Genomic DNA, 14,919 nt, shown 5'->3' on the forward strand with positions numbered 1-14,919 from the left:
TTTTTTCTTCTTTTTTTGTGTCTTTTTTTAATCCGTCTATCCATATTATCCAACTTTATAAACCGGTAATAAGCTTCAAAAAAAAAAAAAAAAAAAAAAAAAAGAAAAGAAAAGCTATTGAACAACTGCCCTATCACTAAACCTAGAGAGAGAGAGAGATGACATTACTATGAAAGATAAGGGTCTTTTAGGAAAATTGGATAGCACAATGTGTGTTTGAAAGATGCTTTGGAAAACCTGTTGGCTTGTGATAAACCATGGGCTTTTGCCCAAAAAGTACCAAAGTCAAGACCTACGACTTGTTTATCCTCGACGCGCTGCTCCAAATATAACCGAAACTTGATTGTAGGAAGGTCCCTATCTTCATCTCTTTATATAAAAGGAGAGAGATATTAACTAAATCATATATTGAGAGAAAGAAGTACATTTTCACTAACGAATTTAAAAGAAAGGAAATTGTTGGATTGTCAGAAATGGGAAGGTGGATTAAGCCTGAGGTAAGTTTTCCCATGCTCTCAATTTTCTGTTATTTTCTTGACAAGAATTTCAGAAAGAGAGATCCTAGCATTGGTCCCAACTCGGATGTACCTTGTTCTCTACCCTCTCTCTCTCTCTCTCTAAAATGAACCTGGCTTTACCAAGCATTCTCTCTCTCTCTCACTCTTTCTCTCTCTTGCATGGACTAATTCACATAACACAATACATTGGCCTCGCTTTCTTTCTTTTGCATGCAGAGTTTAACTACTCCCCCGAGTAAATACCCGAGCTTGGCGTTCAATTTGGGAAACTTAAAAAAAAAAACAAAAGATGAAGAAATCTGAGTTGGGTGTAGGATCTTAAAAAAATTAAAATTTAGAAATCTATTTGTAACATATTTTGTTTATGCGTTCTATCATTTTGACAAAGGTTGGAAAGTATTTTGGCCATGAATACTTATTTTTACATTTTTCTTTCTTTTTGGATTATTTAAAAAATACCCCCGATTACAAATTGATTTTTTCAAAATCTATTTTGTACTACTTTTTTAACCTCAATTAGATTTTTTTTTTAAAAAATTTACTTTAAACATATATTTCTCATATATATTTTATTATTTTTTAACATTTTTTTATACATTACTCGGCCAGAGTACTCAGCTTGGGCACGAGTACGGCCCGAGTCGTTCCATCGAACACTGGTTGCATGGACTAATTCACATACACGATGCATTTCAGGTGTACCCTCTGATGGCCGCCATGGGCTTTGTCACGAGTTTGTGCATCTTTCAGCTCACCCGGAACCTACTCCTCAACCCGGACGTTAGGTCTCTCTCTCAATTTTATTTTTCAACTCTAAATCCGGCTACCCTTTTTCTCAAAAAGTAGCAAAACCAATCGGTGAGGAGGAAAAAGAGAAGAAAAACCATGCATTTTTTCTTTCTTGGTTATACTAATCTTCCATGGACCACCACTGTCATGTTTTTGCAGAATCAACAAAGCTCATCGCACTTCGGCTGTCCTTGACAATGAAGAAGAAGGCCAAAAATACGCTGAACATAGCCTCCGCAACTTCCTCCGAACCCGCCCACCTGAAATCATGCCCGCCATTAACAAAATCTTCTCTGAAAGCAAGAATTAATCCAAATGTATATCCTCTTACAGATGAACCCCAGAGAGAGAGAGAGAGAGAGAGAGAGAGAGAGAGGGATTTTACTTCTGATTCTTCAGCATGTAATAGATACTTGATTTGAGAAAAAGAACATATTAATTTCATGGAATGTATTGCACCAGCAATTGAAAATTCGTTAATTCCTGTGATTTTTTCCTCAAATAAAGCAGGCCTTTTCCTTACATGTAAACAGAGAGAGAGAGTGGGGGATTACTGGGAATGGGCTTGGGGCATCATTGGTTAGGGGGCAGATGCCTCAACATAACGTCCTGCCTTCCATTCCCGCCATTAACATATAAAAAAAAAAGTTAGGGGGTGCGGCAGGGTTGAAGAGAAGGTTGGATAGGGGGGTATATTACTTCAAAATGTTAAGTGAACAAAAAACATGCTGAAAAAAAAAATTTCAGCATGTAATGGGTACTCAATTTCAAAATAAAAATATGTATATGAATGTGCCTTGTACTGCAACATATCAGTGAACAAAAAACATTGGTGAATCACTATGATTTTTTCCTCAAATGAAGTAGGCCTACAGTTACTGCAACTCCAGCGACCACCACAGGGAGGAACCAGTACTGAGAGGCCTTGTTCATGAACTCCTGAGCCAAATTTGAAGGCTCTAATTTCACAGTGGGGTTGAGATCAGCTAGAGTTTCAGAGAGGTCTACTTCTCCAATGAAGTACTCATCCATGAGCTTTCGGGCGTCTGCACTGTGACCAGCATCTTCAAACTCCTCCTTCGCATCTTTTCCTGACGCTCAAAAGTTAGTTTCAAAGTTTCTTTTTTAACTGTTAACGGTTGGTTACTTTCAAATTTAACAAAATAAGAAGTCAAATCAGATATTAATCACATGAATATCTCATTACAAAACATTAACAATGTCCTATGACGTTCAAACATGGACAAGATGAAAGCTCAGCAGACTACTTCCCACCTTTATGGAGAGAATTCGTCTAGACGTTATCATTATCATTTAGTACTGATGTTCAGATCCCACATAAAAATAACATAATAAACAAGTGTCAACCTTCTTGTCCCTTAGGGTTCGGCCTAGTGGTAGACATCTAAATTTGGGTGAGGGTAAGGGAGGTCAAGAGCTCAAACCATTGAATTTTGTCGGGAAACAGGCCGTCCTACCACTTTCAGGAATCTGAGATGCAGAGGGACATCAAATGCGCATACAAGCTGACATAACCTGTTCTTAGCTTGGGCTTGACTGATTATTTATTGATGATTGCAGCAATATGTCCCAACTCCGATTCTTACCTCCTCCGAACAACCAAAAAAAACAAAGAATAATAATAAACAAGAAGGCTTATTATTCCACTTCAAGCATGGTGGGTTCAATGACTACAAGGTCCTCAACATAGAGATTCCACAATGATAGCAAAGAAGAAACAGAATATCTTCCTGATACACCTCTTGAGCTTCTGAGGTCACCTATTCATAGATTACTTCGCATGGTTTGAAAAGAGAGGGAAACCAGGCCTCACTTTCGAGTTCATCTCACTGAATTCTATCTCACTGAATTCTAAAGCATATACTTTGAAAATTTTCAATATATATCAACTTTATATAAGTCATCTTGGCTCTCTACCTAGACTATACTGACTCATAAGCCAACAGCACCCGATACAAGATTTGTTCGTCCTCCAAAATGCCCTCTTCCTTGACAATTACAGATATAGAGGGTACTGCCTTTATATTCACATGAGACATGAGATACAATTTCATGCTACAAATAATACATTCCTGAAAATGGAGCTTGTGGGAGACGAATTCTTCCCCACCATCCTCTCTCCTCTTCCCACACCCTCCCCCTCCCATCCCCCTCTTAGCACCTCCACGGCCTTCTTGCCCTTCTTAATCAGCATTCTCACACTAGCAGTGCTCAACACACTTTATCACCCAACACAGCAGACGACAGCCATGTTTCAAAACTTTCAATGAGTCTTCACCCCAAACCTCCATATTTACCATGGGAACAGAGGCGACCATTCTCTGAGGTAGCTGGCACACACACCGCCCCCTACACTTCAATGAGGACTTTCCATCCCGTAAAGCTAATGGACGACAGGCTAGTTATTACACCCAACAAAGACAAAGTGCATGAACTGCCTCGGAGTTTCTTTGCTGGTTCAAGACCAGAAGAGGCAATTCCAAGAATCGGAGAAATATGGAAGATTTGAGGGGAATTAACAAATCATTCCCAAATGCAACAGGCATATAAACTTCAGATTTCAGCTCGAAGAGGATAAGGGGAAGATCCTAAGAGGAGGACTCGAAGCAAACATATGATTGTCGAAGCCTGGTCTGAGGTAACCTTCCTAAAACCCCACTTTCAAAGATACCAGTTTGCGTCAGATTTTAAAAAAAATTGGTCTACTACTGGCCAGAAAAATCCCTGGGGTAGATTGCCTCTTCCTTTGGAAAACCTGTGGCTATGGACAGCACCACAAAACTCAAGACTTCAGTAAGAACTAGCTCGAGTTTCAGATGCCAATTTGTTGAACGATCTGAAGTTAGACACAGGCCCTAGAGGAAATTTTTTATATGAAGAGTTGAATACAGGAAGAGTTTCAGGCCCTTGGTCCAGCGTGGAGATTCAGGTATGAGTTAGAAACGCATGAAAAGTCATAAGAGGAAAGAATAAACAGACCCCACAAGCTGTGGTGCAAAATCAGTAAGCCAGAGAAATAATGGAGGGTAATTCCCACATAATTCATGAAAAACCCAAAGCTCGGCCAACTCCTGATTCTTCCTCTACAGCCAAAGAAGAAAGCAAGTTCTGGTTTGCAACTTCAGATGTCACAGCAGGGAAGGAGGAAGAGGAAAAGCTAGAGGGTTAGCGAATTTGAAGGGGAGAGAAAATCATCACATTGAGATACATCTGAAGAAAAGGTGTAATGACCCTAAATTTTTGAAAAAAAAATATATATATATATATGAAATAAAATAACAATAGTGATTATAATAATAAAATACTAATAAATAAATCTATATAAAAGAATAAATGATGATCCATTGGGTTATAAAACACCTTGGGACCATCATTCTCATTTACACATCAAAAGATTTATAATTAAGGAAAAATATAAAATGAGGTGGCAATCATTAGAATGAGGTGTCTCATGATGGCATGAGGTGGCAATCATTAGAATGAGGTGTCTCATGATGGCATGAGGTGGCAATCATTAGAATGAGATGTTCCATGGTGGCATAAGGTAGCTCTTACTTAAATAAGAAAAATGACACATGGATGCCATGTGTCGAGTATAGATTGAATCCTACACCTATAAAAACCCCTTGGCCCATAAACTAAACCATCAATTGATGACTCTCTCATCTCAAATGGGAAATTCTCTCTCTACATAAGTTCTCTTCCCTCTCTCATTTTAATTATTCTCTCTCTCCCTCATCATACTCTCATGATGATAGGATGATGATGAGAAAATTACTAAAATCATCATATCATTATGAGAGTATGATAACGAGACTATTATTAATATTATAATATCATCATGAGAGTATGATGAGGGAGAGAGAAAATAATTGAAATGAGAATAATTAAAATTAAAATATCATCATGACAGTATGATGAGGGAGAGAGAATAATTGAAATGAGAATAATTAAAATTATAATATCATCATGAGAGTATGATGAGGGAGAGAGAATAATTAAAATTATAATCTTGAGAGTATGATGAGGGAGAGAGAATAATTGAAATGAGAATAATTAAAATTATAATATCATCATGAGAGTATAATGAGGGAGAGAGAGAATAATTAAAATGAGAGAGGGAAGAGAACTTATGTAGAGAGAGAATTTCCTATTTGAGAGGAGAGAGAGTCACCAATTAGTGGTTTAGTTTACGGGCCAATGGGGTATTTATATGTGTAGGATTCAATCTATACTTGCACATGGCATCCATGTGTCATTTTTCTTATTTAAATAAGAGCTACCTTATGCCACCATGGGATACCTCATTCTAATGATTGTCACCTCATGCTATCATGAGACACTTCATTCTAATGATTGCCACCTCATGCCATCATGAGACACCTCATTCTAATGATTGCCACGTCATTTTATATTTTTTCTTAATTATAAATCTTTTGATGAAAAAACATGTAAATGAGAATGATGGTCCCATGGTGTTTTATAACCCAATGGAGCATCATCTATTCTTTTATATAGATTTATTTATTTATTTATTAGTATTTTATTATTATTATTATAATCACTATTATTATTGTTATTATTATTATTTATTATTTTATTTTTACTTTTATATATATATATATATTATTATTTTTTTCAAAAATTTAGGGTCATTACAAAAGGATGGCAAAAGCCATCGCAGTGAGCAAAAGCTGATATCGCATCCTTGGTTAGAAACTATGAAGATATAAAACAAGGGTTCACGGACAATTCTCAGGAAGAAACCAGAAAGAACACGGGAAAAATATGCCAATACGAGTGAGGTTATCCTCGCTGGAAAAGGAGGCATCAGATTCTCCATAAAAATACAGAACAGGGAAGTGCAACACAAGAGCTAGCTCCCCCATTTGTTCCCTACTCAGTGCTCACATTTGGCACTCCTATTGATCCACAAAAAATCCAGCCAAGATCTCTCTTCTCGATTGGTAGAGCCAACCCATAAATTCGATAGTACGTTGATCCCTCAAGCCCATTGAATCATCCGAATTTAAACAGAAACTTAATCGCCATCGGCGGGAACTCAAATGACAAGTACTAAACCAGCCCTCAACAATTGTCCAATTCCAAAAGAGTGCTAATAGTAGCGCAGGAACAGTGTGTTGTACAAAGGAGCACAGATGTTGTTCCAGGTAATATAGAAGGTAAAGCTTCAGGACCAGACACTCCACACACCCCAACTGTCCTTGCTTGACATCTGAGGGCGGGCTGCTATGACAGTTCTGTAAGAAACTTCACTGTGCTCCTTGAATATGTTTCCTTTTGTATTACCCTTAAACAAGCTTATAGGCCTAAAATTATTCAGAGCCATCGATCTTATCCTCTTAGACATGATGGTGATGACATTCACCTGTACTTCAATTATCCTCCTACTCTTGACTATAGAATTCCTTAAGCATATCCATAGGGTCCTTTGTGAACTGGCCAAGGACCTTATCATTACCTATGACAAACACTGTTCAAACTCCACTACTTAGTGACAAGAACATGTACATCACATGTAGGTTGAAAAAATAGCAAAGATAGACGAGAATTCCAACTCTGATGCCTTTCCTACCAAGTTTCTCCGCAGGGAACCCAAGTGATACAATATCATGAACAAAGGAGCAATACTAAACAATCAACTATCGTATAATAATTAAGTTTAGAGTAATATCACTCAAAACATATTAAATCTAGGGTATATGTGGAATATAATGGTCATAAGAAAACAGAAATTAATGCATGGATAGAACAACCAACTCAGATAATAAAATCTTTGAACCAGTAGCAGTATATTGACCACCAATAGTGCCTAGGAATAGGAACGGATTAAAAAAGCTCAGTAAATCTAGAGTGCGAAATTTATAGAGAAATTTATCAAACCACACCTATGATTTGAACTATTTAACAGCTTACGCATATCTAATTTCAAATTACCCATCAATCTTTTATATCAAATTTCAAGTTGCCCATCAAATGACACATCAAAATGGTTTTCAAATTATTAAAATACACCTAGGGTAATATGTTAAATAGTTCACATGTTAGTTGTAATTTAATAACTTTCCCAAATTTATATACTTGACAAGGAAGATGAGGGAAAAAACAGAATAATGCTGACCTCCTCGGACAATGTTCCAGACAAAAATGACACTCCAGAAGGCAACAACAGGGGATACAAAACTAGCAGTAGCTTTCCAGATAAAAGCTAAGAACGGTTGTAATATTGTTAAATCAAGGTATCCCATAAAGGTCCAGGGAACCGTAAAGTAGAAATAGATAATAGCGCAGGAAAGAAATTTGCAAATACCAATCACACGAAATTGCGAACAAAAGCACCAGACCTTGGATTGTTAGATATGTTTGAAGTGCAAGACCTGTGTTCCATCATAGGCACATGCATCTACAGTATTTTATTTCCTAGGATAGAAAAACTTTATATGGCCAAAAGCATTACATAATGGCATTCAATTGCTCACTCCAAATTATTCCACGAAAATGTCAAACCAAATCCAGCAGGTATTTTGCCCTTTCTGAAGCATGAATAAGGACCTTGTCACTCCATAACGTCACAACCAGTAAAAAGCACTAGAAACCTTAAACTTGCAAGAAACAATTTCTAATGTCGTTTCAGCAAAGGGAAGTTTTGATTAACTGAAAATTCTTCTTAATGAAACTTCTTTGGAGCACTGATGTGGCCCATATGTTCAGTTGGGCATGATTTCAACCCTCTATAAGTGACCCACACATGCAAACATGCAAATTAAAGTATAAGGTCTGCCAAAACCCAAAAGTTTTCTGTACCTTCCTGGTCAAAAGTTCTGATACCAAGGTAATGTAATTAACAGATGGCAATGGGTTGATCCCCTTTTATACGTTTGCAAGTATATGAAGCATAAAATACTCATCTGAGTAATATATAACGACATAAAGATATGCAACCAAATTAACCAGAATATGTTCGTGAGAGTCTCAAAAGCAGGCATTAGAGACAAGATGCAACTAGACTAGGGTGCAAGATTCGAAAGCGTCAGGCTGTTACATAGTTTAGACAGATAAAAACTATCGTAGCTGTACATCACAGATAATTCAACAACAGCAATCACGGTTAGTCAAGAACAGACACCATATGAATGCGAAGACATAAGGCATGCTTGCTGGTCCCCAAACATTAGAATGCAAAATCATGGATAGAAGTCCTTTTTTTTTTGTCACTCTAGAATCATGGATGTAATTTTTATTATTAATAAATAGGTTTTCAAGATTTATTTCCTCTTCGCAAACAACATGCAAAGAATTCTATCTTTCTCTACAAAAAGCAGTAAAAAACAATAATTGCTATGAATCAAGTTTATTTAAAAAAATAAAATCAAATGATTAAGTTGATAATGCCAAATCATTGACAGCACTTTCTCCTCTCAACTACTCACAAGACTATTGAAACTAAGGGGGGTGGTCCTGCAACCAATAGATTTTTCCTCATAAAATTTAAAAAGAAAAATAAAAGAAAATCTGCTCTTGATTTTTGCGCGTTATAATATTGCAACCCATGTTTAGATCCCTTACATATGCAGCACTAAGAGTGCAGATTAGTAAGCAATCAAAATGATTTGTAAGGCACCTAATAAACAATTTCATGTGCAAAGAAAGCATACTAGTGCCACATCCTTGACCAAATTGATGTCTATGATCTTGGTCCTATCACACTGTCTTTGGAATTATCTAATCCCAAACAACTAAAACATAAAATGCATATCAGTTGGACCATGATAGATTACATTTTAATTTAATAGGAAAGTGATTTAACAAAATACAAAGTCAAGAAATTACTGAAGCACAGATGTTAAAAGCCAATAAACATAAAGAAATTCAACTTTGTCTGATATAGTTGTTTGCATGGCAGCAAATTAATCAACTCGAGCTTGATGTTTATGAGATAATTTCAGATAAACTGATCCCATGTCGAACATTCTTGAATTCCTTACAAATTTGCACAAGACGAGTCATAAATGTTTCTCCATCGAAAGTATGCCGAACGTGGGGTAATATAGGTTCGATCTGTTAAACAGATGTTGATCATGAATGTGCCAATCTCTAAGGTAGGATTCGACCTCAATTCAAAAGATAATTTGTCAGTAAAGTGGGATTCAGAGGATGGGGGAGAAGAGGTGTCCCAAGGCAGCTTTTTGTTCTGATATCATAAAAGAACGTGAGAAACTCAAGGAACATTTTTTGAGGTTTTATTAATCAATATTCACTATTGCATCAATAGGTTATTGACAGGATTAGCCCTAGTACATATAAATAGAAAGATTACCCTTACCATGATAAAATAGAGCGATTCGCAGTTTCGCACAAAGACAGAAACAATAATAAACAAAAAGATAAAGTGAAAGGAATATCACAGCAAAAGGAATCTGTAGGATCTGCCAGGCTAAAACCTAGTGAAAAATACCGCTGTTGGTGCAGCAGACACTAAGCATAGTAGCAAATGCTTCTTTCTAAAGCACTCTTTCACTTGACATCAGTGGGTAAAAGTGGTCAGATTCTTCTGAAAAATGAAATTCCTGTAGCATGAATACCCTGAGAGGTGGCTCCTTAACTCTTATGGCTGCACTAGCAAAGGGAAGCAAACCACGTCCTGGAGCCAGGTATGCAAGAGCCTCCTGCACTTTGGATTAGATTGGAGACTTTGGATTCAAGCTAGTGGAATTCCAATCCATGGCTAGATAACAGTCATGATCAAGGTATTGGTGAGGCCTGTTCAGGTGTAGTGGATGATCATCCAAGGAACATAGTACTAGGAGATTCCTTTTCATACAATTCTTTTTGCCTTTTCTGTTACCACTTTTACCCATTATTTGGGTTATTGTTCCTAATTTTTCTATAGAAAGGGTAATCTTTATATTTATTTGTATAGGAGCAACCTTGCTACCCATTTTCACCACAAGAAATAACAGTGAATGCATTCTTGCAATTGCATCACTCTTGCCCCATTTTTTTCACGCTAACAGAGCAATGAGCAAGAGAAAGGGGCTGGGGTTGTGATGGTAGCACCCCCACACCCTAGTCACCATGTTGTGGTTTCCATTCCCACATACACCACCCCACTAACACCCAAACAGAGCAACGAGCTTTCTTAGAACAGCTCATCACCCCCATCCTCGTGAATATGTTCACAAAATTCAAGTTCTTTACTCCCTCTGCCTTTCTTCAGCATGTGTGTATTCACCCTCATTTCACTCTATATCTCTTGAATCTTGATACACCTTCTTTTATCTTTCTACCTTTCTTTGTCTGTCATGTCCCCTTGCTTCAATCTCCTCCAATCTAGGTTATACCTTCTCCTCTGTTCTCTTTTTCTCTTAATGAACTTAATATTTCTAATTTTCTGTTTTCTTCTCTAGTTGTTTACCAGCTTTTCTTCATAATTGTCCCCTGCTTGCATAAAATGTCTTTGGACTTACACCAAAGATTGACGGGAAACTTGAAGGCATGCATAAATATAAGTAAATGACAAATTCTTCATCCCATTTACAACTTTAACTCCCTACGATTACACTGATGGCTCTCTTCCCAAGCCTCCTCATTCCATTCAATGGGAAGATCTAACTGTACTTAGAAACCATAAATATAAAATACTCAATACTAACGTTCATCCAGTTGAATGAAATCCAACTTTTTCCCAAAGATTTTTGCACAAGTATTAGATCTCTCTTCTTGAAAACGATAATCTCCATTAATCATGCCTTTTTAACTTCTAAAGCCTATCTTGTGGAAGATACAAATAGAACATTGCAAGGAAATCAACCAATATCATATAAAAAGAGGCTCCCTTTGACATGTTAGTAGCCACACAATGACTTCTCATGACACAAATCAAATCTCTAAAATTTTAATCAACCAATCTAACAACCACAAAATCTTTTTTGTTTTCATGGATTGATTAAAAGCTCTTAGCCACACCCCAGAATTGTTAAATCCCGCTTCTATCTTAGGGAATCTTAAACCATTCAGAACATAAACCTATTGTCATTAGACCCCTTCTCGTGAATCCAACAACATCCAGATCTTACACATAAGAAGTTCCAGTGACAGGGATTAGAGGATCAACAAATCAATATCAAGTATTATTCATTATAGTCATGAGCTATCTGTTGATTCTCCCACAGGCTCAATCGAAGATGTTGAACCGTATCACTGAACGACATGTATATCTAAACAATTTGTCTTCTTATATTGGACCATATACAGTGCTTATATATGATGCACGGCCCATCCTCCTACCCATACACAGCACCCTAGTTGCACATCACATGACACCAATTGATAACAAATTTTACCTCAATACCTTATTCAAATTACGGGAAATATGTTATCCGTAGTCAGGATAGAGATGATTTGGATTGTCCATTCCACTCCAAAATTTGTGTGTTTGTGTGCACAAAGATCTCAAGTTATGAGGCACTGTAACTCAAAAGGCATGAACAAGTGTGTTGATTGTAGGACAATAGCATCAAAACCTTAGTATCAATGGGTTTAAGTAAGTCAAGAAGTGATATAGTGTAATATTAAGTTGGCACAGACATGAGTCGGCAATAGGCGGCTCGGGGGTCCTAGGAGCCATGCACCTAGCCCTGCTGTTTAATGCACTAATTTGGCACCACCAACTTAGCCACATCTATGTCTTCTGGTCTGAATAAATATACCAGTGATCAGTGCACCAACATCTTGCAAATTTAGTAACTGATCTGTGTGCTGTGGCCTTGAGGACATGAACCCTGAAGTCTGAAGTCTGAACACCATTGTTTTTTTGATAAGTGACAATCAGTTGCAAGGATAAATGTATTGTATATTAAGTTGCTTAGAGGTAAAAAAGCAAGCACATGTAGTTTTTTATATCAAATTTTCCTTCAACATTCATTTTGCTTGCTTTTTGTTATTGTGTTTTGTATTGTGATATGTATCTATGTTTGCTTTTCCCTTCAAATTCTCCCAAATTTTTGTGCAACCCAAGCATAGGAAACTAATTATTTTATGCATTGACACGTGCTCAAAAGTAATAAAATGATGGAAGGGTAAATCAAACTACCAGTTACAGCAAGGAGCACATCATCTCCTCCTGGATGATCATCTAAATAACTTGTCACATCATACACCTGTTTCAAGATTTGCATGAAAACAATGTGAAAATTTATAAAAATCACAATCAAGATCATCTTTAACCAATTGTTTTAAAACTTGGGCTCAGCTCAGCCTGGTCCAGAACCGAGACAATATGGATGTACATGGTAATCGGAATTTTTTAATAAAAAAAAGATATACAAAAAAAGTATGACTCAATAAGAAGCTGCACAAAAACTTGGAATTGCCCAAGGAAACTTGGTGAGTGCCTTGAGATACTTAATTTAAAACAATCCATAGCACTTCAATTCCTATCCCAACATTTATTCAAGAACATAAAAAGTTCAACACTATAAAGTGTGGAGTTATTTATATTTTCTTCTTTAATAAGGGAAGCAATGCCCAGCTCCTACATACCAAAAGTCTTATAACTACCAATTACACCACATACACTACCTACTCTAATCCTAGGGGTGCTCTCTAGATGTCTAGAAGCTCTCTCACACCTTTATTGCAACATCAAGACCTTAAGGGGATTTTAACACTTATTACAACTTAGACGATAATAAGCAAGGAAAAATACTAAAAGAAGTGGCTATGCAGAATTCTAGGGAATAAAATAAAAAATTGTGCTTTTCTTTTATTAATATAAATGAATTCCATTTACAGGTTTCACAAACCAATACTGCAAATAAGAAAAACAACCCTAAATACAACCTAAGATCTTTCCTTTGACAGCCAAATAAAAATAACTCAATCCAAGGCCTGAATTTAAACTTTAACTTTGAAGTCTAATACAAATAATGTTCCTCGAAATTATTATAAACCAAGCAATAATGAATGAAAATAATCATAGAACAGCCAGGAAGACCTATTTGACTTTGCCTAAGGCAAACCCCTTAGGATCTGATCCACCCTATACCCGATTACCTGACCGCACACTCTGATCCTATTGGCCCTACTGAATTCTCGGAGTCGGGAAGCTCCATAGGAAATACCTTTTTAAGATCTGGACTTAAGAGAGTATAGGCTAGATTAAGGTTTTCTATAACCCTTTAGGACTCTTAGGGCATGCCACAAAATTTTGGCCAGGTCACTTTATTTGAATGTTTTATTTCAGTTCACAGTTCATACACAACTACAAGAGAGAGTTTGGGTACAGATTCTCATAGGCCACATAACCGATGATATACAGATTTTTGTGTCCGGTATTACCCATTTTCCAAATTGTTAATTAATAATTTAGTATATAGGTTGACCTTCGTCAAAAAAGGAAAAAAAAAAAAAAGGCATGAAGAAAACCTAGAATTCATTTTTAGTCATGATAAACAGAATATATCACGTATAAAACAGAACAGGGTGCTTAAAAGGTGAGGATGTAAAGAAGAAAAAGCAGCATTCACCACAGATACATCTCCAAAACTTACAATAAGCATGGATGAAAGAACATGTCAAAATGTATTAACACTCAAGCAAGGGAATAAATACAGAATCATGGAACATAATCCAGGTGAAGGAACATTAACATGAAATGCAGAAAAAACTACATAAAAATTTAATAAATATCGAAAGTGCATAACCTAAGTAACAGTAACATGCCATGAAATGATTAAAAAACAGATAAAAAAAAAGAGACACGCAGGGAAAGGCATTAGGCCCATTCAGCCAAAAATACCAAAGAAATAAAGCAAAATCTCGCATTTCATTAATTAATAACAAAATTGTCAACTTTCCACAGAAGGTTCAGACCCACAATAAAACTTATTGGCAAAGAGAGAGAGTGTGTGTGTTACAGAATGAACTCCATAATAGTACATCGATAAGGAAATAAAAGGAACCCATTAAATGAGTTTTTTGTTTTCAGAATTCAGACCATATGTTACTCATAAAGAATAAATAACTCCAAGGAAAAAGAATTGACTTTCAAAAGCCAATGCATTAGAGGATAGAAATAAGGAAATGAGAGCAACCCAATTCAGGAAAAGTTAGTCCAAAAAGAGGAACGGGGTTGAAGAAAATCATAAAGAATAGACTCCATGAATATGTATTAAAAAGGAAAAAATAAGTAATTTAAGTATATTGAAAAGGAAATGGATTTGCATACCTTGTTATCTATGATAACCCAACAGTCCTTGTTGTTATTATGGAGAGAAACTTCTTCCAAAGAGAAAAGCTTTGTGATTATGGGCATCTCAAATATTCAGAAAACAAATATATATTATTGCAAAAATGATAAATAAATAACCATAAATCAAAGTAAAATCACCAAAGTGGCTGGTATCCCAACTCCCACTATATGTATTTCTCTCTCGAATGCTAGTGGACCACTTAATTCTCTCTCCTGGTGTGGGTTATAAATGGGTCGTGAATAGGGTTTTGCTCTCTCGAATATTTTAGTCCCCAAGAGTTCGTAAGTGGATCTCCTATTTAAAATGAAACTTTCACT

General features: G+C 36.3%; 2 protein-coding genes across 2 annotated transcripts; one reads left to right on the forward strand and one right to left on the reverse strand.

The window, feature by feature from the left end:
- The first annotated feature begins 360 nt into the window (after window positions 1-360).
- On the forward strand, window positions 361-1,773 carry LOC18446223 (B12D protein). Its single transcript, XM_088848619.1, has 3 exons — window positions 361-497; window positions 1,215-1,303; window positions 1,467-1,773. The coding sequence occupies exons 1-3, from the start codon at window positions 474-476 to the stop codon at window positions 1,615-1,617; spliced, it is 264 nt and encodes an 87-aa protein (XP_088704745.1). The 5' UTR covers window positions 361-473; the 3' UTR covers window positions 1,618-1,773.
- A 200-nt stretch (window positions 1,774-1,973) lies between these two features.
- LOC18446222 (cytochrome b5) lies at window positions 1,974-14,710 on the reverse strand. Its single transcript, XM_006856344.4, has 3 exons — window positions 14,578-14,710; window positions 12,442-12,508; window positions 1,974-2,398 (listed from the first exon to the last, which is right to left on the reverse strand). Exons 1-3 carry the CDS (start codon window positions 14,662-14,664, stop codon window positions 2,148-2,150), a joined length of 405 nt encoding a protein of 134 aa, XP_006856406.3. The 5' UTR covers window positions 14,665-14,710; the 3' UTR covers window positions 1,974-2,147.
- Window positions 14,711-14,919: the final 209 nt, after the last annotated feature.

The sequence above is a fragment of the Amborella trichopoda genome, chromosome 10, assembly GCF_054954075.1.
Source record: "Amborella trichopoda isolate Santa Cruz 75 chromosome 10, AtrichopodaSantaCruz75HAP2 v2.0, whole genome shotgun sequence".
In the NCBI taxonomy this organism is placed as follows: Eukaryota; Viridiplantae; Streptophyta; class Magnoliopsida; order Amborellales; family Amborellaceae; genus Amborella; species Amborella trichopoda.

Excerpts from the sequence above, each read along its gene's own strand:
- LOC18446223 (XM_088848619.1), top strand. The coding sequence starts at position 474 with ATGGGAAGGTGGATTAAGCCTGAG. Across the intron at positions 498-1,214 it reads GAAGGTGGATTAAGCCTGAG|GTGTACCCTCTGATGGCCGC; the intron begins GTAAGTTTTCCC and ends GATGCATTTCAG. Across the intron at positions 1,304-1,466 it reads CTCCTCAACCCGGACGTTAG|AATCAACAAAGCTCATCGCA; the intron begins GTCTCTCTCTCA and ends ATGTTTTTGCAG.
- LOC18446222 (XM_006856344.4), bottom strand. The coding sequence starts at position 14,664 with ATGCCCATAATCACAAAGCTTTTCTCTTTGGAAGAAGTTTCTCTCCAT. Across the intron at positions 12,509-14,577 it reads GGGTTATCATAGATAACAAG|GTGTATGATGTGACAAGTTA; the intron begins GTATGCAAATCC and ends ATCTTGAAACAG. Across the intron at positions 2,399-12,441 it reads TGTGCTCCTTGCTGTAACTG|GAAAAGATGCGAAGGAGGAG; the intron begins GTAGTTTGATTT and ends TTTGAGCGTCAG.